At 41.4% G+C, this 26,767-nt stretch overlaps 1 protein-coding gene and 1 long non-coding RNA gene across 2 annotated transcripts in view; one reads left to right on the top strand and one right to left on the bottom strand.

The window, feature by feature from the left end:
- LOC115164346 (tricarboxylate transport protein B, mitochondrial-like) overlaps positions 1 to 3,330 on the top strand; it is a 32,294-nt gene extending 28,964 nt beyond the window's left edge. The window contains exons 6-9 of the mRNA XM_029716738.1: positions 87 to 191; positions 375 to 490; positions 617 to 690; positions 861 to 3,330. Of these exons, the coding sequence (XP_029572598.1) occupies positions 87 to 191; positions 375 to 490; positions 617 to 690; positions 861 to 975 (410 nt within the window). The 3' untranslated portion in view covers positions 976 to 3,330. The remainder of the gene's footprint in view (positions 1 to 86; positions 192 to 374; positions 491 to 616; positions 691 to 860) is intronic.
- LOC115164347 (uncharacterized) lies at positions 2,676 to 26,767 on the bottom strand. Its single transcript, XR_003869904.1, has 4 exons — positions 26,344 to 26,767; positions 25,886 to 26,033; positions 2,850 to 3,578; positions 2,676 to 2,797 (listed from the first exon to the last, which is right to left on the bottom strand). It is a non-coding gene; the product is annotated as an uncharacterized LOC115164347 (long non-coding RNA).

Here is a 26,767-nt window from a genome sequence, read left to right as displayed (position 1 = left end):
TCTTTAAAGAGGGTAGTGCATAATGCTGCTACTACATCCGTGATGCTAACTGCTGCTAACTGCTGCTGTCTGCTACTGTCCCCCAGGTATTAGGGGGACGTACCAGGGCCTGACGGCCACCGTCCTGAAGCAGGGCTCCAACCAGGCCATCCGCTTCTATGTCATGACCTCCCTCAGGAACTGGTACAAAGGTACGGGAGTGTCAGCCTCTGACACGTTTATGAATACCGGCCCTGGATGCCTGTCTACACCACACAGACAATGCTGACCTCTAGTGGTCACCTGTAAAAAGGTACTCTCTTTGATAAGTGTACTGTGTATATCCAACTTTGGTGAGTGTTAAAGAGCATTCTGTCCGTGTCTCCTCTCCCCAGGGGATAACCCCAATAAGGCTATTAACCCTGTGGTGACGGGAACGTTTGGAGCCATCGCAGGAGCAGCCAGCGTGTTTGGGAACACCCCCCTAGATGTCATCAAGACCAGGATGCAGGTACAGGATAGGGTACCGCTATGGGCACTTGTGTACATCTGAAAGGATTAAATGTGTTTGAAATACATGTATGGCGTAACTCCACCCCTGTTTAAGTGAATAACCCCGTGTCTTTCTCTCTCTAAGGGTCTGGAGGCTCATAAGTATAAGAGTACGCTGGACTGTGCCTTGAAGATCACGAGACACGAGGGTGTACGAGCGTAAGTGCACCACTATACACTTCTATACGATCAAACGTTATGTATAGCTCCTTAAGGAACCTAATGTTATTGTTTACTGCTCATTCTGTCTCACTCCTGAGGTTCTACTCCATAGAGATCCTGAGTTCTACGTATATGATGTTCTACTCTCCTTGTTCTGTGTTCTCTAGATTCTATAAGGGGACGGTTCCTCGGCTGGGTCGTGTGTGTCTGGATGTGGCCATTGTCTTCATCATCTATGAGGAGGTGGTCCAGGTTCTCAACACGGTCTGGAAGACGGAATGAGGGGGCAGGGCTGGAGCCTCTTTGACCTCACTGGGCCAAACACGATGTGACTGGACAACTGAGACTTCTACCAGTCTGCGTCTCAAACAACACCTTATTCCCTATATACAGTAGTGCGCTACTTTTGACCCATCAGGCTCCCATCAGGACCTGGTCAAAGGTAGGGCATTGTGTAGGGAATGGAGTGCCATTTCAGACGCAGCCTACCCATAACTGTACTCACCAGCTGAGCTGTAAGCGGAGTGAAAGCTGTCATATGAATAATATCTATTTGGACGTAGCCTACCTATTTGGATGAAGTGGTCACAAACCCTGGTCCCGGAGAGCTACAAAGTGTACAGACTTCTGTTCCATCCCTGCACTAACACACCTGATTCTTCCAAACAAGGCCTCCATGAGTTGAATGAGGTGTAGCGCTAAACTGGGACAAAATCCTGCACGTAATGTCACTCTCCAGGACCTGGACTGAAGAACACTGAAATATGTTTTTTTTTTATATCTACGTAAATTAATTACAGTATCATAATGAGTTAACTGTATGGTAGTGGGGACCATATCATCCTGAGTTAAAGCATAGTGGTTCTGCCTTGACCTGAGGGTTTAGCTACAGTAACAGTTACAGTAGCAACTACATGAATTGTAACTTATACCCTCCTTTTGAGAATTTATTACCAACCCTTTTATGCAATCATTTTACTTGTGTGATATGATTTTTATTTCTATAATGCATATTATGGTTGACTATTAATGTTTAATTGCTGAGTATATTGTTTTACTCAGTTCCAGATGCCAAGCCCATCCAGTAGCAAGCTGCCAAGTTGTGACAAATTATACTAATTATTGTCACAGTTCTACTATAATACCACTCACTCAACGTCTTTTTCCTCAAGTGAAACGTATACATATAGTAATATATTCTTACCAAGAGAAGAGACAAATGGGTAAATAATATATATTTATTGAATGTTGAATGTGTAGTAATGAGTCTGTGTTTGAGACACGCTGTTATACTGTGCAGTGTTATGTACAGTTCTAACTTGTATTGTAAGTGAATGCTTCATGGTGTTAACATTACAGTACTGTATGGATTGGGTGGGTGCAAGAGGTCGCAGCTTTTTTTATTCCTGTACGGAATATCCACAGATAGAACAATGAGACAGATATTTCACTGGATCTATAAATATGAAGCATCCACTTGGTGTTTCCATTCACTACCAAATATGGTAGTGAGAGAAAGCCCACTGTCGGGCAGTGGTTGAAAATGGAACGAGATGGATTTTGGCCTACATTCTGCACATGTTCTCATCGATGAAACATTTGATCTCAATACAGTTTTCTGTTCCCAAAACTATAATCTGTTATGAATAGAGTGGACTAAGTTTTGTAGACTTCAGCCTTTGTCAAAGTTTTTAAAAATCGCGTTGTTTAGAAGGAATGCAAAGTCAAATTGGTTATCGCACACGCGCATTTCACAGAGTAGGCGTTCCCTAACGGAAATATGCAGATATTTGCTACGGGCCAATAGGATCTCGCTAGCTGATGCTTGGCTCTGCCCACCTCCTTGCTTGTTCTGCCCACTATGACTAATCTGTTCCCATCGGAAACAACAGGCCGTGGTCTATCTTGGTTTAGTTATAAAAAATCTTTGGTATATCACTACTGGTCTCCATTCGGACTCAACCATATTCTGTACTCAGTTTCCCATCTCAGATTGCCTCCTGCCACAGATGGTTGCGTTCCAGACAGTTCAGCATTGTTCTGAGACGGAAACTTGAGGGAACATTCCCATTCCATTCACACACATTCATATCATTCTAGAGGCCTTTGTTGTCAAAATGGCACCAAATGTAACATAATCCATGACATTATGTTACATTTGGTGCCATTTTGGGGGTTGTTTTAGTTTTAACTTCATGAGGAAAACAACCATTTTGAAACCATTACAATGGATTTTTTTTTATCGATCTCATCTGGGTTTTCAGGGTCTTGATCATAAAGTGTATTTTGCCACAATCATCAATTGCTATGTGTTGTAGTCAAGTAACATATATTATTATGTAAGAGCATTCTGAATCTGCACAAATATCTGCCCTGACGATTGTGGTCAAATCTATAACAAGAAAATATGGCTTTATTTAGCATCGGTGAAATAGAAAATAAAACACATTACTTTGCTTTTAGAGCCTTTGTGTTGTCGGTAACAGTATACTGACTGTTTTGACTCTGCTTTTACATAGTGTTGTATATACAACATGTACTGTAAGGTATGGGAGGCCTCAGTCTCCTCCTCACCATATACTGTCTAAAATATCATAATCTCACCATCAAAATTAAATGGATGTCATTCCAAATTCCTAGAGGAATGCACTGTGTTTCTTACGTTATTATAACCTCTAAATCTAAGGTGGTATTACACCAGGAACCAATAAATAACCACTGTGTTTGCATTCCTTTATTTTCAATTTTAAGTTTTTCCAATTGTCGAAAAATGTGTTGTTTGTGTGTGTCTGTGTGTGTGTGTGTGTATGTGCGTATTTCCCTCCCTCCTACTCTCCTTTGACGAGGTCAGGGATATAATCACTGTAGCTGTCCCATCTGGAAATCTGAAAGTGAAAGAAACAATTCATTCATTTTTATAGTTACAGCGTCCTTAATTTGAGGTGGTTTATGCATTCTAACAAGATAATGTTACCTGGGGTCCATTCAATCTAAACTGAATAATGGCTCTGACTATGTTTACAAGATAATGTTAGTGAATAGTAGCTGTGGTGGCCATATACAGTGCCTTCAGAAAGTATTCACACCCATTGACTTTTTCCACATTTTGTTACAAAGTGGCTTAAAATTGAGTTAAATTTAATTTTTGTCAACGATTTACATAAAATACTCTGTCAAAGTGGAAGAAAAATTCAAACGTTTGTAAAAAATATAATAAAACACACTATCTCTTGATTAGATACAGTGTAAGGATTTGACCCTCAGAGTCAATACATGTTAGAATCCCTTTTGGCAGCAATTACTGCTGTGAGCCTTTCTGGGTAAGTCTCTAAGAGCTTTCCACACCTGGATTGTGCAACATTTGACCATTATTATTTTCAAAATTCTTCAAGCTCGGTTAAATTGATTGTTGATCATTACTAGACAACCATTTTCAGGTCTTGCCACAGATTTTCATGCAAATTTAAGTCAAAACTGTAACTCGGCCACTCAGGAACATTCACTGTCTTCTTGGTAAGTAACTCCAGTGTAGATTTGGCCTTGTGTTTTAGGTTATTGTCCTTCTGTAAGGTGAATTCATCTCCCAGTGTCTGATAGAAAGCAGACTGAATTTTGCCTGTGCCTAGCTAAATTATGTTTCTTTTTTATCCTGAAAAACTCCCCAGTCATAACTATTACAAGCATACCCATAACATGATGCAGCCATGCCATACCCATGACCCATAACATTATACTTTAGTGCCTTGTTGCAAACAGGATGCTTGTTTTGGAATATTTTTATTCTGTACAGGCTTCCTTTTTTCACTCTGTCTATTGGCTTAGTATTGTGGAGTAACTACAGTGTTATTGATCCATCCTCAGTTTTCTCCTATTACAACCATTAAACTCTGTAATTGTTTTAAAGTCATCATTGGCCCCATGGTGAAATCCCTGAGCGGTTTCCTTCCTCTCTGGCAGCTGAGTTAGGAAGTACGCCTGTATCTTTATAGTGATAATTTCACCATGTTCAAAGGGATATTCAATGTCTGCTTCTTTTTTACCTTCTTTGTGAGGCATTGGTAAACCTCCCTGGTGTTTGTGGTTGAATCTGTGTTTGAAATTCCCTGCTCGACTGAAGGACCCAACAGATGTGTGGGGTACAGAGATGAGGTAGTCATTCAAAATTCATGTTAAACACTATTATAGTTCATGTGACTTGTTAAGCACATTTTTACTCCTGACCTTATTTAGGCTTGCCATAACAAAGGTGTTGAATACTTGACTCAAAACATTTCAGCTTTTCATTTTTTTATTAATTTGTAAAAATTTCTAAAAACATAATTCCACTTTGACATAAGACATTGTGTGTAACCAGTGACAAAAAAAATCTAAATTTTTACAAATTAACGTAACAGGCTGTAACAGGCTGTAACAACAAAATGAGTAACAAGACCAGGAGTGTGAATAATTTCTGAAGGCAACTGTATATTACTCTTATTCTATTCCTATGGCTCTGGCTATGTGCAGTACACAAATCAGGGTGTGGATATCAGTCCTTTAGACTACAGTTGGGATAATTAGAGAATGTAATTTGAGTTCACCAGATTGTTATATGAAGTGTCTGTCTGTACCTGTATTTTCTATCCTGTTTTTTAAAAACTTTTTCTTGAAGTCTTCTCATCAATTCCCTCTCATCTTGCATTTATTTTATCTTCCTCGCATATTTATGCTGCTCTCTCTCTCTTTAGTCTTTCTGAGGGAATCGTTTGCCATCACTACAGTGTCTGTCACATTCTGTATTACATTTTCCAGTCTTTTTTGATCTTTCCCCAGCTCCATCAAAGCTTTTACTCCTCCTTCATTCTCTCCTTTTCATCATCCACCTCCTTCACCCTCTTCTCTATGCACTCCCGCTCTCTCCCTTTCATTCTCTTTCTTTTCCTTCTTCACCAACTCCATCTCTTTTTCAATCTCTTCATACCACATATTTTTCAGTCTTCACCTTCTCCTTTAATCCTTCCAACTCATTCCTCGATCTCTCCACCTCTTCCTCCCTCCCTCTCTCTCAATCTCATCTTTCTCTGTCCTCTTCTCCTCCACTCTCAATCCAACTCTCTCCATCTCTGTCTTCCACATCTGCCTTTATCCTCTTCAACTCCTCCATTTCCCCCCTCACTCGCTCAACCTCCTCCTTTGTCTCCTTATTCTCCAGCATCACCTTATTTAACATTTGCCCTCTCTTTCATCTTCTCCATCACTCCTTCCAACTCCTGTCTGTTTCTATCCACATCCGCTTCTCTCTTTCTGTCGATCTCCTGTCTCTCGTTTATTTTATCTTTTCTAATCAATTCTCTAAATCTCTCCCTTTTGACCTTCCACTTTTCCTCTGTCCCCACCTTCACCTGCTCCACTTCCTTCTCCATTTCTACTGTTACCCTCTCTACCTCCATCTTCAGCTTCTTCTCCATATCCAACTTCGCCTGCTCCACCTCCCTCTCTTTCTTCTCCCCTATTGCTGCGTCACCCTCTCTGCCTCCACCTGCAGCTTCTCTTTCGTATCCAGTCACACGCTTCACCTCCTCCTTCCTATGCCCAAACTCCTCTCACTCCCTATTCTCTCCATCTCTTTTCCCTTTTTAAATCTTATCCTCCAATTTCTCTTTCACTCTTCCTTTGCCTTCTCTTCCATCTAAACTCAGCAAAAAAAGAAACGTCCTTTCACTGTCAACTGCGTTTATTGTCAGCAAACTTAACATGTGTAAATATTTGTATGAACATTAAAAGATTCAACAACTGAGACATAAACCGAACAAGTTCCACAGACGTGACTAAAATAAATGGAATAATGTGTCCCTGAACAAAGGGGGGGGGGTCAAAATCAAAAGTAACAGTCAGTATCTGGTGTGGCCACCAGCTGCATTAAGTACTGCAGTGCATCTCCTCCTCATGGACTGCACCAGATTTGCCAGTTCTTGCTGTGAGATGTTACCCACTCCTCCACCAAGGCACCAGCAAGTTCCCGGACATTTCTGGGGGGGAATGGCCCTAGCCCTCACCCTCCGATCCAACAGGTCCCAGATGTGCTCAACGGGATTGAGATCCGGGCTCTTCGCTGGCCATGGCAGAACACTGACATTCTGTCTTGCAGGAAATCACGCACAGAATGAGCAGTATGGCTGGTGACATTGTTATGCTGGAGGGTCATGTCAGGATGAGCCTGCAGGAAGGGTACCACATGAGGGGGGAGGATGTCTTCCCTATAACGCACAGCGCTGAGATTGCCTGCAATGACAACAAGCTCAGTCCAATGATGCTGTGACACACCGCCTCAGACCATGATGGACCCTCCACCTCCAAATCGATCCCGCTCGAGAGTACAGGCCTCTGTGTAATGCTCATTCCTTCAACGATAAACGCGAATCCGACCATCACCCCTGGTGAGACAAAACCGCGACTCGTCAGTGAAGAGCACTTTTTGCCAGTCCTGTCTGGTTCAGCGATGGTGGGTTTGTGCCCATAGGCGACGTTGTTGCCGGTGATGTCTGGTGAGGACCTGCCTTACAACAGGCCTACAAGCCCTCAGTCCAGCCTCTCTCAGCCTCAGACAGTCTGAGCACTGAGAGGGATTGTGCGTTCCTGGTGTAACTCGGGCAGTTGTTGTTGCCATCCTGTACCTGTGTGATGGTCGGATGTACTGTTCCTGTGCAAGTGTTGTTACACGGGGTCTGCCACTGCGAGTACGATCAGCTGTTCTTTCCTGTCTCCCTGTAGCACTGTCTTAGGCGTCTCACATTACGGACATTGCAATTTATTGCCCTGGCCACATCTGCAGTCCTCATGCCTCCTTGCAGCATGCCTAAGGCACGTTCACGCAGATGAGCAGGGACCCTGGGCATCTTTATTTTGGTGTTTTTCAGAGTCAGTAGAAAGGCCTCTTTAGTGTCCTAAGTTTTCATAACTGTGAACTTAATTGCCTACCGTCTGTAAGCTGTTAGTGTCTTAACGACCGTTCCACAGGTGCATGTTCATTAATTGTTTATGGTTCATTGAAGAAGCATGGGAAACAGTGTTTAAACCCTTTACAATGAAGATCTGTGAAGTTATTTCGATTTTTTACGAATTATCTTTGAAAGACAGGGCCCTGAAAAAGGATGTTTCTTTTTTGCTGTTTATTTTAATCATCTTTCTTCTAAATCGTCTCTCCTGTTCTTGTAATTTTCTTCCATCTCTCATCCACTTTTAATCTTTCCACTATGCTATTCTTCCTCTCCAACCTCTCTTTCTCCTTTTCCAAGTCACCAACTTTCTCCAATATTTCCAGCTTATTGCTCTTCTTCTCCAGTTTTTCTTTCTGCCAATCCAGACACTTGTCTTTCATCTGTACCGCCTCCCTCTGCTTCTCTCTTCTCCTTCCTCACCTTCTGCTTCTCCACCACATTTCTCTGCCATGCCACCTCTTTCTCTTTCCTCTTCTCTCCCACCTTCTGGATCTTATCCAGCAGTTCATAGAGGGCCTTTATAGTGTCTTCCTTCATCTCCTTGTCCATAAGCTCCTTAATTCTCTCTCTCACTCTCCTATTTCCCTCCTCAAGCCCTCTCGCTCCATCTGAGGAGCTGGTTAGCGGCGATCTGATGAACTGATCGGAGGAACCCCAGGTCTGTTGTGCCTTGGAGAACTAAATCTCTACACTGCTCCAGGACCACTGGTCCGGGGTTGACTCTCCATGTATGGTGTCAGCTGGTTTAGCTACTGGGAAAGCAAAATCAATTTTCCGAAGATCTATTCCATTGTATTCTATTGCATTCTATTCTAATCTTGTCCAGTCCAGTCAACTCTAGTCTGTCCAGTTAAAATGAACCCATATCAAATTTACTCAACCTAATAAATAAAACGGAACCTATTTGACACAGTGACGTCTCCGGATGTGAGGAAACTCAATTTCTTCTCCATGGTGCCATCCTGGTTTGAGACAAAGTTCAAAGTAGCTTGGGCTGTTGCTTGTAATCAGCAGAGATCTGCTGAGTTCAGCCTTCACTGATTAGACAACCTCTCCATGAAGACCTTTATAGGATGATGGTCTCTGATGATGGAGGTGAAAAGTACATCTTAGGATATTATGTAGGCTACATGGGGAAAAATGTAGACTTTTTTACTAGAAGAGTTTAACTTTGAAGGAATTCAAAGTGAATTCTAGGGAGTGAATAGAATATATTTTGTAGGAATCAGAAATTAAAGGGGTAGCCTACTCCTGCCGTTCAGGTTCACTAATGCTTCTGCCTGTAAAACACACATCACTGCTCAGAAGACATTTTATGCAGTGACAAATTCTTCTGCAATCACTGTAACATGTATACAACTATCATAATAAGCCATTTAACTTAATGATATAGCCTACAAAATAAACAAATAAATGTACATTTTCCCCTTCATCTTTTAGGGACAAAAAAAAACAAAGTCCCCTATAACAAAAATGGCTTCATTTCCATAATAAGGTATAGGTGTTTGACTGTTACTTCCTTCCAAAGAAAATCCTCTTTACCCTCAGATTTAAATCATTAAAGACTGTATTTCGACATCTCCACAGGCCTTTCCCGATATGACATCTCCATAAAAAAAAGCATTAGACTCATGTATTGCGTCATATGACATTGAGAACCAGTTACGGACTGGGACCAGAAATAAGCCCTGGCATTTCTAACACACTGACCCATTTTATTCCTTGAGGCCCCCACACCAGCCCATGTTTTTCCTCAAGACCCCCACACCAGCCCAATTTTTATACAGAGAAGGAATAACACAACTAATCCTACACTACATACAGTCCCGTCAGAAAGTACTCACACCCCTTGACTTATTCCACATTTTGTTGTGATCAGGCAAAATCCTAGACAAAAACCTGGTTCAGTCTGCTTTCCACCAGACACTGGGAGATGAATTCACCTTTCAGCAGGACAATAACCTAAAACACAAGACCAAATCTTCACTGGAGTTGCTTATCAAGAAGACAGTGAGTGGCCGAGTTATGGCAAGACCTGAAAATGGTTGTCTAGCAATCACGAACAACCAGTTTGACAATTTGGAAAAAATAAATGGGCAAATGTGGCACAATCCAGATGTGGAAAGCTCTTAGAGACTTACCCAAAAAGACTGTAATCGCTGCCAAAGGTGCTTTGACAAAGTATTTACTCAGGGGTGTGAATTCTTACAGTACCAGTCAAAAGTTTGGACACACCTACTCATTCAAGGGTTTTTCTTTATTTGTTCTATTTTCTACATTGTAGAATAATAGTGAACACATCAAAACTATAAAACAACACATGGAATCATGTAGTAACTAAAAAGTGTTAAATCAAAATATATTTTATATTTGAGATTCTCCAAAGTAGCCACCCTTTGCCTTGACAGCTTTGCACACTCTTGGCATTCTCTCAACCAGCTTCATGAGGTAGTCACCTGGAATGCTTTCCCAACAGTCTTAAAGGAGTTCCCACATTTGCTAAGCACTTGATGACTGCTTTTCCTTCCAGAGATACATCAGAGATTGTAACATTCTCTGTTTCACAGAAACATTGCTCACTCGGGATATGTTGTCAGAGTTGGTACAGCCACCCACTTTCTTCATGCATCGCACCGACAGAAACAAACATCTCTCTGGTAAGAAGAAGGGCGGGGGTGTATGCCTTATGATTAACAACTCATGGTGTAATCATAACATACAGGAACAAGTCCTTTTGTTCACCTGACCTAGAATTCCTTACAATCAAATGCCGACCGCATTATCTCCCAAGAGCATCCTCTTCGATTATAGTCACAGCCATGTATACCGCCCCCCCCCAGCAGATACCTTGACGACCCTGAAAGAACTTCACTGGACTCTATGTAAACTGGAAACCATATATCATGAGGCTGCTTTATTGTATTTTGGGGATTTTAACAAAGCTAATCTGAGAACAAGGCTTCCTAAATTCTATTAGCATATTGAATGCGCGACACGAGCTGGTAGCATTCTGGACCATTGCTACTCTAACTTCCGCAATGCAAACAAAGTCCTCCCCTTCGGCAAATCTGACCATGACTCCATTTTGTTGCTCCCATCCTATAGGCAGAAAATAAAACAGTAAACGCCCGTGCTTAGGTCTATCCAACGCTGGTCTGACCAATCGGATTCCATGCTTCAAGAATGCGTTGATCATGTGGACTGGGATATGTTCCAGGTAGCCTCAGACAATAACATTGACATATACGCTGACTCAGTGAGTGAGTTTATTAGCAAGTGCATCGGAGATGTTATACCCACTGTGACTATTAAAACCTTCCCTAATCAGAAACCGTGGAAAGATGGCAGCATTCGCGCATAAGTGAAAGCACGAACCACCTCTTTTAATCATGGCAAGGCGACTGGAAACATGACCAAATACAAACAGAATAGTTATTCCATCCGCAAGGCAATCAAACAAGCAAAGCGTCAGTATAGAGACAAAGTAGAGTGTCAATTCAACGGCTCAAACACAAGACATATGTGGCAGGGTCTACAGTCAATCACAGATTACAAAAAGAAAACCAGCCCGGTCGCGGACATCGACGTCTTGCTCACAGTCAAATGAAACAACTTCTTTGCTTGTTTGAGGACAATACAGTGCCACTGACATGGCCCGCTACCAAAGCCTGTGGGATCTCCTTCTTCATGGCCAACGTGAGCAAAACATTTAAACGTGTTAACCCTCGCAAGGCTGCTGGCCCCGACGGCATCCCTAGCCGCGTCCTCAGAGCATGCGCAGACCAGCTGGCTGGTGTGTTTACGGACATATTCAATCAATCTCTATGCCAGTCTGCTGTCCCCACATGCTTCAAGATGGCCACCATTGTTCCTGTTCAACAAGAAAGCTAAGGTAACTGAACTAAATGACTATCGCCCCATAGCACTCACTTCTGTCATCATGAAGTGCTTTGAGAGACTAGTCAAGGATCATATCACCTCCACCCTACCTCATACCCTAAACCTACTCCAATTTAGTTACCACCCCAATAGGTCCACAGACAACACAAATTGCCATCACACTGCTCTATCCCATCTGGACAAGATGAATACCTATGTAAGAATGCTGTTAATTGACTACAGCTCAGCATTTATCACCATAGTACCCTCCAAACTCGTCATTAAGCTCGAGACCCTGGGTTTTGACTCCGCCCTGTGTAACTGGGTCCTGGACTTTGACGGGCTGCCCCCAGGTGGTGAAGGTAGAAAACAACATCTCCACCCTGCTGATCCTCAACCTTGGGGCCCCACAAGGGTGAGTTCTTAGCCCTCTCCTGTACTCCCTGTTCACCCATGAGTGCGTGGCCATGCACGCCTCCAACTCACTCATCATGTTTGCAGATGACACCACAGTGGTAGGCTTCATTACCAACAACGACGAGACGGCCTACAGGGAGGTGAGGGCCCTCAGAGTGTGGTGTCAGGAAAATAACCTCTCACTCAACGTCAACAAAACAAAGGAGATGATCGTGGACTTCAGGAAACAGCACCTCCTCCCGACACGATGCCTGAAAACAGACAAATTTGCCATGGCATCCGACGTTTGGAACAAGTTTGTACAGAACAGCATTGCATGTTACAAACCAGGAGAGAACATCACTACTGATGAACAATTGTTCCCAACAAAACCTCATTACGGCTTTATGCAATACATTGAGAGTAAACCTGACAAGTTTGAAATGAAGTTTTGGTTAGCCGCTGACGCCGACACCAAGTACATGCTGAATGGCTTTCCATATCTTGGAAAAGATCCACATTGGGCAGCAGGTGAGCGAGTGCAGAGAATGTGGTTATGAGGCTTGTGGAATCTTACGTTGGCAAGAGGATAAATATTTTATTTCTCCGTTATTTTACCAGGTAAGTTGACTGAGAACACATTCTCATTTGCAGACACAACCTGGGGAATAGTTACAGGGGCGAGGAGGGGGATGAATGAGCCAATTGGAAACATTGGTATGTAAGTAATAAGAAATGTATATATAAAACTGTAAATAAACTATGTGTATAAAAATGTAACAGAAATAGTCATGTAACAGAAACACCTTTTAAAAGTTCAAGCATAAAATATAAAAAAATAATCTGATACCATATGAAATAAAAACATGAGAACTATTTCTGCAACTCACAAATCAACCTTAAGAGGCTTTTCACATAAATCCTACAATTTGTTGTGTTGTAAGACTTGTTAGAGCAAGTTGAGTCCTTATCAGCTGTAGTCGGAGTTAGCCCCCTAACAGTGTCCCACTAGTTTCTCATCTCATGACCCCGAAGGAGCTGAATAAGAAAGGGCTGAAATGTCGGTTTTAAAAAGTCATGAATTCTGAGCACTTAATTTTCTAAGCAGTAATGTCTATAGTGAGCATTTTGCACTCGACTCCCACAGTGGAAAGAGGCAATGCAATCAGGCAATGTCATATGGAAGGAAGTTTTGACATGCCAGTTGATGACAATTCTAACGATCAACAACATATAAAATTATAGAATTGGAAACCCCATTTTAAAAAAGGTTTTTGGCAGTGTCTAATCTCGGAACAAAATCTTGCGTGAAAGCTGGTCTCCGGCCAGCTACTGGATTTTGTACTGGGGAGTGTTAAGATGTTTGGCTTAATAGGAGTGGCAAAGTCCACACCCGCTCCTCTGAAATCCTCTTAACTGGTCTATGGGCCAAATGAACCCTGTGATTTGTTCAAATAATCAGTGAAGAAAAAACAAGCGCACCGGAAGAATTGTTCCTAGTAACCCTCATATCCCCTATGTTCCTGACAGACATAACTTTGGTTACGGGAAGTTGTGAGAGGCTATGCAATCTCTAATAGGATCCAAATGCTACTCCTACTGATATGGAGGGGGAGGTTGGGAAGCATGAACATTACACAGCACGATGGGGAACAGCACCTTTAGGTCAGAGGAACCTCTGACACGTAGACACACCTGCAGGAGAGGAAAAGAACAATAGAAGACAACGTCAGAACAGAAGCATTGGGCAAGTCCAATAACCAATCTAACCCTATGCTCGAGGAGATCTGAGAGGATTATATTGATGTGAGAAATATGCAAAAATTCCACCTGGGCTATCGAGAAGGCAAGGAGGGGCGATTTCCATATTGCTTAAACACGTCTAATCCTCTTAGGGCCCATATTCACAAAGAGTCTCAGAGTAGGAGTGCTGATCTAGGATCAGTTTTGCATTTCTGATCATGAATAACATTACTTGAAGCACTCCTTCCTGGAGATGCTTTGTGAATATTTGTTGGTTAAGGGCTTGTAAGTAAGCATTTCACTGTAACACCTGCTGTATTTGGCCATGACAAATAAAATGTGATTCGATTTGAATACAGTCCTTGATCTCCAAGAGTGCTTAAGGGGGGTCTGTTTTGAGATTGGCAGTAAAAACTGCATAATTTCAAGACGGATACCTACATCCACAGTGTAATCCAACTCCAGTATAGGACAGTTGGAGATTGTGAGAGCAGCTTTGGGAGGGATGGGAAGCATCATATTGCTTTAGACCTCAGAGCTACTGGGGTTGACCGGCTGACCATTCACTGAGACCAGGTTTTTCCTCTGCATCATCCTGTTGCACTTGTTGTGGGTGTAAATTATCTGCTTCTGGATGCGGGCGGCATGTGGAGTCACCGTCTGAGATGAGCCATTACTAAACTCAGATTATTTTCACCATCTACAGAAAAAAGGGGATTCCAAAGGTGAGAAGATGTCTGTTTATTTGAGTGTAAAAACTTGACAAGAAATTTCTATCGAGTCTGTTTATTTGCCTATAGACAAGAGTATGCTATCATTTTGTTCACCGGTCACTTTGTTCACACACACACACACACACACACACACACACACACACACACACACACACACACACACACACAGCATTTCTAGCTAACTTTCTGACACAATTATTCCTGTGTCCACAAAGAAAGACCCACTTCCCGTTTCGTTACACTTCGTGCATAGAATGTGAGCTCACAAGATGAGGATGGTTGAAGGCTTGTAAATACAACAATGCCAAAGGAAAAACAGTTTCAGGGCTGGAACCCCTCTAAGGAAGTTTGTTATTGTTTATTGTTCCAGTACCGGGGACAAAGCCATTCCTCTCAGTGTGGACGGTCATTGAGATGGACCCTGAGGCACACCAGAGGCAGGGTCTTAGTGTTGCTGCCTGCCAAAGGAGCCTGGAACAACATACAGGTCAGGGGTCAGGTTAACTGTCCTCATTAGTAGACTTCTGATCACAACGACTGCATCCCAAATGAGCCCATATTCCTTATTATAGTGCATTACTTTAGAACAGTTAAAAATAGTGCACTATAAGGAATAGGGTGCCATTTAGGGCTCAAACAATGTTACAGCTCTGTGCTCATACTGTATGATTAATGATATAGGCCTAGTCATTATTCTGATAATTTGCGAAACTTGTGTGAAATATATTGTGAAACATAGCCATACAATTTGTATGGCAACCAGAGATGGTGAAGTGGTCTCTTCAGTCCCTGGTTGGATTCCAGGCTGCATCACATCTGGCCGTGATTGGGAGTCCCATAGGGCGGCGCACAATTGGCCCAGCGTTGTCTGGGGTAGGCCATCATTGGAAATAAGAATTTGTTCTTAACTGACTCGCCAAGTGTGGGCGTAATACCCCCTAAAAAAAAATATCATCTGTGGCCCTTGGGCTGAATATTATAATTTTACATTTTAGTCATTTAGCAGATGCTCTTATCCAGAGCGACTTACAGTAGTGAATGCATACATTTCATACATTTTTTCCCCCGAACTGGTCCCCCGTGGGAATCGAACCCACAACCCTGGCGTTGCAAACACCATGCTTTACCAACAGAGCCACACGGGACCACTTCCCTGCTCCTGGCTGACGCAGAAGTACCTCTCACTCAAATGGCTCTCCGTCAAGAGATCAGGTCTTTCTCACAGGCTACAAGTGAAGACCGACATCTCCGGGACGCAACTGCATGGGCCCTTATCAAATTCCAAGGCGCATATTGACAATATTGACAATATTGAAACTGTCCACATTTACTTTTTCGCCAACAAGATGAGTAGACCTAACAAACAACTTTCCTTAATATAAATATAGTAGGCCTAGCCTATAGAAAGCTGATGGGATACTATTTTTAAGAGGCCATCAAAACTATTGTTCTGATGATTGCATAGCTTATAGAAATGTTACACAACATGACTCATGAAGTGTTTGATTAGATTGTCGATAACATTTGCATTGATGTCAGAGTGATTAGAGGGACAATAGAGTGCTGAGTACCAGGCAGTTAGCAAGTTTGGTAGGCTACTAATGACCATCAGCAGCATCAGAGCTTAGAGAAGCCTAATTACCTTGACTAAACGGTCACGTGGAATTTGACTGCCGTCATGACTCTTGACTGCCAGTGTGGCAGTAATATGGTCACCTTAACTTCTATGGGCTAGGTGGGACGTCACCGTCCCACTCTATTCAACAGCCATTGGAAGAGGGTGGCGCGAAATACAAAACCTCAAAAATGCAATAATTTCAATTTTTCAAACATAATTTTACACAATTTTAAAGACAAGACTCTCGTTAATCTAACCACATTGTCCGATTTCAAAAAGGCTTTACAGCGAAAGCAAAACATTAGATTATGTTAGGAGAGTACATAGCCACAAATAATCACAGCCATTTCCCAAGCAAGCATATATGTCACATAAACCAAAAACACAGCTAAATGAAGCACTAACCTTTGATGATCTTCATCAGATGACACTCCTAGGACATTATGTTATACAATACATGCATGTTTTGTTCAATCAAGTTCATATTTATATCCAAAAACAGCTTTTTACATTGGCGTGTGATGTTCAGAACATGCATTCCCACCCAAAACTTCCAGTGAATTTACTAAATTACTCACCATAAACGTTGACAAAATACATAAATTATTTTAAGAATTATAGATACAGGACTCCTTTATACAATCGCTATGTCAGATTTTAAAATAGCTTTTTGACGAAAGCACATTTTGCAATATTCTGAGTACATAGCTCAGCCATCACGGCTAGCTATTTTGACACCCGCCAACTTCGGGGCTCACTAAACTCAGAATTACTATTAGAAAAATGGTATTACCTTTGCTGATCTTCGTCAGAATGCACTCTCAGGACTGCTACTTCCACAAGAAATGTTGTTTTTGTTCCAAATAATCCATAGTTAAGTCCAAATACCTCCGTTTTGTTCGTGCGTTCAGGTCACTATCCAAAGGGTAGTGAGACAAAAAAAATTCAAAATGTTCCTTTACCGTACTTAGAAGCATGTCAAACGCTGTTTAAATCAATTTTTAATGGTATTTTTCTCGTAAAATAGCGATAATATTCCAACCGGACAATAGTGTATTCATTCAAAAAGGAAAAGAAAACACAGCATGGTCACGGGACCGCGCATTTCCAATCTCTTAGTCACCGGGCAGACCACTGACAAACTGAGCTACTATACTCTGCCCAGAGACAGGAGACGCCTCAATCCGCTTTCTAAAGGCTTTAGAGAGCCAATGGAAGCCTTAGAAAGTGCAACGTAACCCCAGGGATACTGTAGTTTTGAAAGGGACTAGAAAGAAGAACTACAAATTCGCAGACAGGCCACTTCCTGGTTGGAATCTTCTCAGGTTTTGGCCTGCCATATGAGTTCTGTTATACTCACAGACACCATTCAAACAGTTTTAGAAACTTCAGAGTGTTTTCTATCCAAATCTACTAATAATATGCATATACTCGTTTCTGGGAAAGAGTAGTAACCAGTTTAAATTGGGTACGTTTTTTATCCGGCCGTGAAAATACTGCCCCCTAGCCCAGACAGGTTAACAGCCCTATCAGTGGTTTCAAGATTGTATCCGCAAATATTTTATGACCTGATCATAGCGAAAAAGCAAATACTTTTGCATTTCCCGCTGTTATTTTTGTTCAGTATAGATTATGTAAATGTCGACAAACATAAAATACATCCCTCCCTACCTTGTAGGCTTACCCAATATCGAAGACTTCACCAATTGCCGCCTCACAGTTTGGATTGATTGATTTTATTTGTCCCCAAAAAATAAAATACATATACACAAGTAATTATAAACATGACCGGGATTGAACAATAAAGTTGGGGACTTATTTCCATTGTGGTCCCTACATTTGCTGCAGCATATGCTACTGTAATAAGGACTAAATGTGCGTCTAGTTTACACATCTCCATCTGGCTTTCGGAGCACTGTCAGTCTTTCTCTCTCTCTCTCTCAATCCATTTCATTCAAATTGCATGTCCCATGTGGCTCAGCTGGTAGAGCATGGCACTAGCAATGCCAGGGTTGTAGGTTCGATTCTCACGGAGACCAGAACGAATGGAAATGTATGCACTCACTATTGTAAGTCGCTCTGGATAAGAGTGTTTGCTAAATGACTAAAATGTAAATACAAAATAGATAATCCTGTTCAAAATTGATATATACATGTCCTAACCTACCCCTTTCAGGTAATAAATAAAATGCAGTTATTAACCTTATAATTAGCTAACAAATGATGGGCTATGCATAAGCTTCTAATTTACAGCCTTGTCTCTTGTGCAATACATACCATGCTCTCCGCTGGCCTCTCTCCTTAAAAAAAAAAAAAAAAAAAAAACACTCTTTAGCTCTTGGAGTCCCAGGAAAAGCTAGACTAGAATATCTTGCTGGAATAATAAAATTTTTTAGCATTTCGTATACTAATATTGGAAGAGGGTTGCAAGCTTGTTTGCTGAATGTTAAATACAGCAGCCAATAGAACTCATGGCCGCCGGCCAGGAAGTTTTAAAGAAGAGAGAATGCGGGATGGCGGTAGGCTGTAGCAGTTATTTGTTTAAACCCGTAACCATTCAATCTTTGTGAAGAGAAAAGAAAGCCATGTGCATCTTATTCTAGTCATATAATTGTCATTACAAAGCATGTCATTACAAAGGTGAAGATCAGGACAACTAAGAATTTCATTTAACTGCTGAAAGCAAGTAAAGAATGAAGCAACAATAGAGAAAGAGGTACACACAACATTTGGGGAAATATTATGAAAAGTATGCACGAGTCAGCCTACTAATTCTAAAAATATAAAATAGGCCCTATTATGTCTCCAAATTAAAATCAAATTTACGAGCCTATAATTGTACATTTGTAGGCTATGTATTGGATAACGGCACAATAATTTCGGCTTTTTTGGGGCATGGACCCATACTGTTTTATTGTAGGGATCATAAAATGTATTTCATGTATGGTTCTTCAGGCTCAGGTAGCATCCGACTTGAATTTTCATGCCAATCAAACCTCTATTCAAATCCAGACATATGCTTTAGAATGAAACTTCCGGTTTGGGCGGCAAATACCAGGTTACACAGGAGAAAAATTATTATTGGATGGAACATTTATAAAATAAAGGGAAAATATTCAAACCTAATATGTAGCTTATTCTTTAGATGTTTATAGCGAATGGTGAACCATCATGTGCAGGCATAATCAAAGTGACACTGGACTAGCGCACTTTCCACTGTCTTTAGGGTGTCTATAGCTAGGTTTCCATACAATTGGCAACAGATTTTCATGCGAATATAAAAAAAATCTGCATATAAACAATATGATTATTCCAGGATTTCCTTTAAGAAAATTTGGAGCCGGACAACGTGACCGGGACGATTTTAATTTACTGGACAATTGAGAAATTTACCGGACATCCATATGCATTCAGATCTGACTTGGCGCAGCCAGTTCCATCAATAAAGGAGGGATATTGGCCAAATGAGCCACATTTACGTGTCCTTAAAATAGCCTATAAAAGAATGACAAAAACACTATTCCTTGTGTTGATGTGTAGCATACGCAAAACTTCATAGCCTATGTTTTTTCGGCTACTTTCCTAAAACAATATATATACGGAGATTTGAGCACTAAACACATTATTATATATAAGAAAATTGCCTATATAAAAGGAAAAGAAGCTTAGGCCTATCCCCAGAGAGATAGAGAGAGATAGAAATACACAACAGTGCATTCGGAAAGTTACAGCTTTATTCTAAAAATGATTCAATTGTTTTTTCCCCCCCTCATCAATCTACACACATTACCCCATAACGACAAAGCAAAAACAGCTTTTTAGAAACGAAAATATCACATTTACATAAGTATTTGGACACTTTACTCAGTACTTTATTGAAGCACCTTTGGCAGCGATTACAGCCTCGAGTATGACACTACAAGCTTCGCACACCTGTATTTGGGGAGTCCGGGCTCTGGCTGGGCCACTCAAGGACATTCAGAGACTTGTCCCAAAACCACTCCTGCGTTGTCTTGTGTTCTTAGGGTCATTGTCGTGTTGGAAGGTGAACCTTTGCCCCAGTCTGAGATGCTGAGCGCTCTGGAGCAGGATTTCATCAAGGAGCTCTCTGTACATTGCTCTGTTCATCTTTCCATCAATCCTGACTAGCCTCCCTGCCACTGAAAAACTTTCCCACAGCATGATCCTGCCACCACCATGCTTCACCGTAGGGATGGTGCCAGGTTTCCTCCAAACGTGACGCTTGGCATTCAGGCCAAAGAGTTCAATCTTGTTTCTCATGGTCTGAGTCCTTTAGGTGCCTTTCGGCAAACTCCAAGCGGGCTGTCATGTGCCTTTTACTGAGGAGTGGCTTCCGTCTGGCCACTCTACCATAACGACCGGATTGGTGGAGTGCTGCAGAGATGGTTGTCCTTCTGGAAGGTTCTCCCATCTTCACAGAGGAACTCTGGAACTCTGTCAGAGTGACCATCAGGTTCTTGGTCACCTCCCTGACCAAAGCCCTTCTCCAACGATTGCTCAGTTTGGCTGGGCGGCCAGCTCTAGTAAGGGTCTTGGTGATTCCAAACTTCTTCCATTTAAGAATGATGGAGGCCACTGTGTTCTTGGGGACCTTCAATGCTGCAGAAATGTTTTGGTATCCTTCCCCAGATCTGTTCCTCGATACAGTCCTGTCTCATAGCTCTACAGACAATTCCTTCGACGTCATGGCTTGGTTTTTTCTCTGACATGCACTGTCAACTGTGGGACCTTATATAGACAGGTGGGTGCTTTTCCAAATCATGTCCAATCAATTACATTTACCACAGGTGGACTCCAATCAAGCTGTAGAAACATCTTAAGGATGATCAATTGTAACAGAATGAAATTGAGTCTCATAGCAAAGGGGCTGAACACTTATGTAAATAAGGTATTTCAATTTATTTTAATAAATTAGCAAACATTTCTAAAAACCTGGTTTTCGCTTTGCCATTATAGGGTATTGTGTGTAGATTGATGAGGATTTTTTATTGCTGTAATCAATTTTAGAATAAGGCTGTAACGTAACAAAATGTGGAAAAAGGTAAGGGGTCTAAATACTTTCCGAATGCACTGTATGCCGGCGGCTATGACACCAGCATGCATTTCTTTATGTTAGATTGCTACTGCGTCTGCTATGCAGATAGAACATTTACGAATTAACCTCCTGTAAGTCTATCAGAATATTTTGTATAAAGATGGGCATTATATTGTTAGATTATAGGAGTAACTCTGGTAGGTCTGAAACATTCTTCCTCGCCTCAAGTTCAATTGTTGGAGTCAGTCTGAGCACCAGTGCACACTGCCTTCATATCATAGGCTTGCAATAGCTTAAGCTTAATAATAGCCACACCACACCTTCACAAAAGTTTATAAAAACTTTATTAGGGTAATATCAAAAGTAAGTCAATCCATTGTTTATAGGGAATATAACAATATTGTGGCAAATACAGCATTATAGTTGGAACTTAAATTTGGCCAAAGAAAATGTCTCCACGGAATGTAATAAAACATTTGCGAACTGGTTTAAACCTTTACAAAAGTTTTGAACAGGCTATATTGCAGCAATTACCATCAAAGGCAAGTGCCTACCATACCCAACAAATGACAGAAATAGGCTCATGTTATTTATTTTACATCAGACCTACTTATAATATTAAACTATGGAGCACACAATTAAAAATGCATTTCATTTAGCCAATACAAATGTCAACAGAACAAAATATGTTATGCATATAAATAAAAATAAAAAAGATAAATAGGCTTATAATAATAACAATGATATACAATAATAATAAAAAGATTATAAATAAATATTAGTTCCAAAATTGCATCCTACCTGAATAAGGAGTTGCACAGTAGCCTGCATTTATTTGGCTGTGCCAATGTTCTTCTCATCTTCCACTACAATATTAAAACATTAAATTACCCTTATAGGCTTTTCACTATAGGCACACTTTTTTCCCTCTAACTTTGGTTTTATCTCAATGAAAAAAATGCCTCCAGCTTAAGAATCAACAGTAGCCTAGGACAAGGCTCTGCTCTCTCTCACTATCTCCTCGGAAGCAGGCTCATGTGCTCACAAGGCGTGAGAGAATGGTTCTGAAGTGTGATTTTGGGATGTAGGCTATGATCGACAATTTGGCCCGCTCCAATTTTATTTATTGGCATTTAATTTTTCTAGCAGCCAAAAGCCGCATCTACTGGCTAAGGGAAATGCTCATGCATTTTAACCATCAGAGTTGTTTTTCCATCAAATTGACTTGTTGCAGATAAAAGTCTGTGTGTAAATACGTAGTGTACGGAAAAATAACTTGAGCATAAATTCCCATGTATAGAATAAAAAAAATACAAGTTCAATGGGTTTCCATTGCATTTTCAACTCTAGGCTTATTGATGGTTTTGTCACAAAAAAATGTTGCGTAGGTATAGTGAATGTGCACTCTAGCCAACAGCTTGCAGATACAGTGCAGGTATACCCTACTACATGAGAATATAACAGACAAAAGTGCAAGACTACTTTTATTTTCAAGATTGTTATTTATTTTGTCAAATGGCAACCAAGCATCGATCATCATGTAAAATGGCGCTGGAAGAAATGGCAGCAGTTTTACGGGCGCCAAACCAATTGCGCTATTATGTGTTTTTGTTGCGTTATTTGTAACTTATTTTGTACATAATGTTTCTGCAACCGTATCTTACGGCAAAAAAATAGCTTCTGGATATCAGGACAGCTGTATAAGGAAATAAGCAAACAGGAAACCACTCACCCAGAGGCGGCGCTCCTAGTGGCCGGAGACTTTAATGCAGGCAAACTTAAATCAGTTCTACCAAATTTCTTTCAATATGTTAAATGTGCAACCAGAGGGAAAAAAAAATCTAGATCACCTGTACTCCACATACAGAGAAGCGTACAAAGCTCTCCCTCGCCCTCCATTTGGTAAATCCGACCACAACTCTATCCTTCTGATTCCTGCTTACAAGCAAAAATTAAAGCAGGAAGCACCAGTGACTCGGTCTATAAAAAAGTGGTCAGATGAAGCAGATGCTAAACTACAGGACTGTTTTGCTATCACAGACTGGAGTATGTTCCGGGATTCCTCCGATGGCATTGAGGAGTACACCACATCAGTCATTGGCTTTATCAATAAGTGCATCGAGGACGTCATCCCCACAGTGACTGTACGTACATACCCCAACCAGAAGCCATGGATTACAGGCAACATTCGCACTGAGCTAAAGGGTAGAGCTGCTGCTTTCAAGGTGCGGGACTCTAACCCGGAAGCTTACAAGAAATCCTGCTATGCCCTGCGACGAACCTTCAAAACAGGCAAAGCGTCAATACAAGGCTAAGAATGAATCATACTACACCAGCTCCGACGCTTGTCTTATGTGGCAGGGCTTGCAAACTATTACAGACTACAAAGGGAAGCACAGCCGTGAGCTGCCCTGTGACACGAGCCTACCAGACGAGCTGAATCACTTCTATGCTCGCTTCGAGGCAAGCAACACTGAGGCATGCATGAGAGCATCAGCTGTTCCGGACGACTGTGTGATCATGCTCTCCGTAGCCGACGTGAGTAAGACCTTTAAACAGGTCAACATACACAAGGCTGCGGGGCCAGACGAATTACCAGGACGTGTGCTCCGGGCATGTGCTGACCAACTGGCAGGTGTCTTCACTGACATTTTCAACATGTCCCTGATTGAGTCTGTAATACCAACATGTTTCAAGCAGACCACCATAGTCCCTGTGCCCAAGAACACAAAGGCAACCTGCTTAAATGACTACAGACCCGTAGCACTCACGTCCGTAGCCATGAAGTGCTTTGAAAGGCTGTTAATGGCTCACATCAACACCATTATCCCAGAAACCCTAGACCCACACCAATTTGCATACCGCCCAAACAGATCCACAGATGATGCAATCTCCAGTCATAGACGGTTCTCTCTCTATCACCGCATGGCAAGAAGTACCGGAGTGCCAAGTCTAGGACAAAAAGGCTTCTCAACAGTTTTTACCCCCAAGCCATAAGACTCATGAACAGGTAATCAAATGGCTATTTGCATTGTGTGCCCCCCCCAACCCCTCTTTTACGCTGCTGCTACTCTCTGTTTATCATATATGCATAGTCACTTTAACTTTACATTCATGTACATACTACATCAATTGGGCCAACCAACCAGTGCTCCCGCACATTGGCTTACCGGGCTATCTGCATTGTGTCCCGCCACCTACCACCCGCCAACCCCTCTTTTACGCTACTGCTACTCTGTGTTCATCATGTATGCATAGTCACTTTAACCATATCTACATGTACATACTACCTCAATCAGCCTGACTAACCGGTGTCTGTATGTAGCCTTGCTACTTTTAAAACCTCGCTACTGTTATTTTTCACTGTCTTTTTACTGTTGTTTTATTTCTTTACTTACCCATTGTTCACCTAATACCTTTTCTGCACTATTGGTTAGAGCCTGTAAGTAAGCATTTCACTGTAAGGTCTATACCTGTTGTAGTCGGCGCACGTGACAAATAAACTTTGATTTGAATAAAACCCTCTATATTTATTGAAAGGAGCATCAAACTCATAACTGTGCACTTTCACCACCCTGTGAAGTTCATCATAATTTACTTCATCTGTAGCCTGAAACTGCATCCTTTCCCATGATGTCGTGACATTTTTTATTCAACATTTGGGCTACTTTATAGTATAAAAGGGTTTGATGGAAACCTGTTGAATGTCAAGCCATTTTGAGGATGCGTGCATGCCTACGAAAGACTTTTGAAGTAGCCTAATCAGATTAAAACATTGTGACTGGTTTTGTTTATGCCATTTATAAAAAAGTAATACATTTCAAAAGTTAAATGATAAATATTTAGGCTATATTGAAGCTTAGGTTCTAGGTGCGCGAGGTACAGCTGTTTGGATTGGAGAGGAGGCAGAGCGTGTTTTAAGCTTTCCTGAATAACTGGGCCTGCCGGGAGCATTTGTGGCCACATTATTATAGGACGACTTGGGAGAATGATGATCTGCAACAGACTGCGCATTCAGTATCGGAATTAAAAATACAGCCAGACTGGCCTGCTGTGCCTTTCTAGACCTTATAAACTGTTGTAAGTAGACCCACAACTGATTCAAATCGAATGAAACATTCAAATCACAGGGCTTTTGCGCCATTATTCAAATGACATTTTCACCTCAGCCTAGAGTAGAATTTTTACTCACATGAATACAATAATTCAATGCATTGTGATGTTGTAAGTTAGCCTAGTTAGGATACTTGTAATGTCCCTAAACAAGATCAATAGAGGAGCTTTTTGAGCTGTGTGTTTCATGTCTTCACTGTTCTTTCATGCGCAATGATGCACCTGGCCTGTCCACAGCATAAGCTACTCCTATTTGTACTTGTCAATTCATATTGAAAATTGATGCAACTTTGAAAATGTATCCGAATTCAATGTCCGGAAAATACGTATTTTCAACTTTAATTCAGAACTGATTAGGAACCTGATTTCAACGTCCAGAAAATACATATTTTCACCATTCATTCAGAATCTAAATAGAAAATAAATATTTTAGACATATTTTCAAAGTCATTATTTTTCTTATTGGGACCATTTTACTTTTGCGAGGGCAGCCATTTTTGTGTTGCCTAGGGCAGTAGAATGGCCAGGACCAGCCCTGAATATGAGTAGCCACATATCAAAAGTGAGTCAAGTGGATTACCTATTTCCACAGGAGGGAATTATAGGAGGATAACATTTAGCTCAATGACACTAGGTTGGCCAGTGCCCAGGTAGGTTCAGATAGACATGCCCTTACCAGAAGATGTGGTTGGTTGGTGGCTATGTAGGTGGCAAAGTTGAACTCTGTCTCAAACGCCTTGGTTAGATGCCAGGGCCTGTGTATCTCCACCTTCATGGAGTAGATTATACTGCCATGCGCCCCATGGAAAGAAGAGGGGAAGTTCCTGAATGAAAATAAGTCAGACCTTGAGCATGCAACAGTGAATAAAGAAAACAACTACCGTACTTGACTTCATACAAACCCTTGTGGAATTTGGAATGTGAACGGGTACACATGGGTTCTTGGTTGAAGTGTGGTGTTAGGGACCACAGAAGGTGGAAAACAAAACAGTTAACGATTTAAACACCACAGTTATGATCATAACTACAATATGATCACAGATACACGGAGGCGGGCGGGTGGGCGGGCGCACGCGCACACACACACACACACACACACACACACACAGGTGTATCAGATTACTTTGTAGCTACCGTTATTTTCTTGCAATACGACTTGAGACGTTGAAGAATTCCAGTTTTGCCGAGTGGACTCGGGTCGTCTTTGTGTTGTCCACTGTACCTTTGCTTTCCCATTAAATGTCATTGTTATGGAACTGAACTTTGTTTTCTTCGAAAGATTAAAATAAATCTGACCTGTCATCGTCTCCGCTCGAGAAAATCACTCTCGGATTTAAAGCGTTAAAATGTATAGTACTTTTTTTTCTTTAAGTTTCTCCAAATATTTTGCACAATTAAAAATATAAATTGCTAGAGGCTCTATGTTTTAGTTCATTGTAACAAAAATGAAAATGTTGAATTGTCTCACGAAGAAAAAGCAACAATTAACGTTCCAGTGCTGGGTGTCGACAGTTTAGATCAGACAGGGAGGGGCGTGTCGTGGTTCTTCTTGAATGGG

Source organism: Salmo trutta, chromosome 27 (genome assembly GCF_901001165.1).
Source record: "Salmo trutta chromosome 27, fSalTru1.1, whole genome shotgun sequence".
Lineage (NCBI taxonomy): Eukaryota > Metazoa > Chordata > Actinopteri > Salmoniformes > Salmonidae > Salmo > Salmo trutta.
Note: the sequence above shows the minus strand (reverse complement) of the source record. Positions and strands in the feature narration are given on the sequence as shown.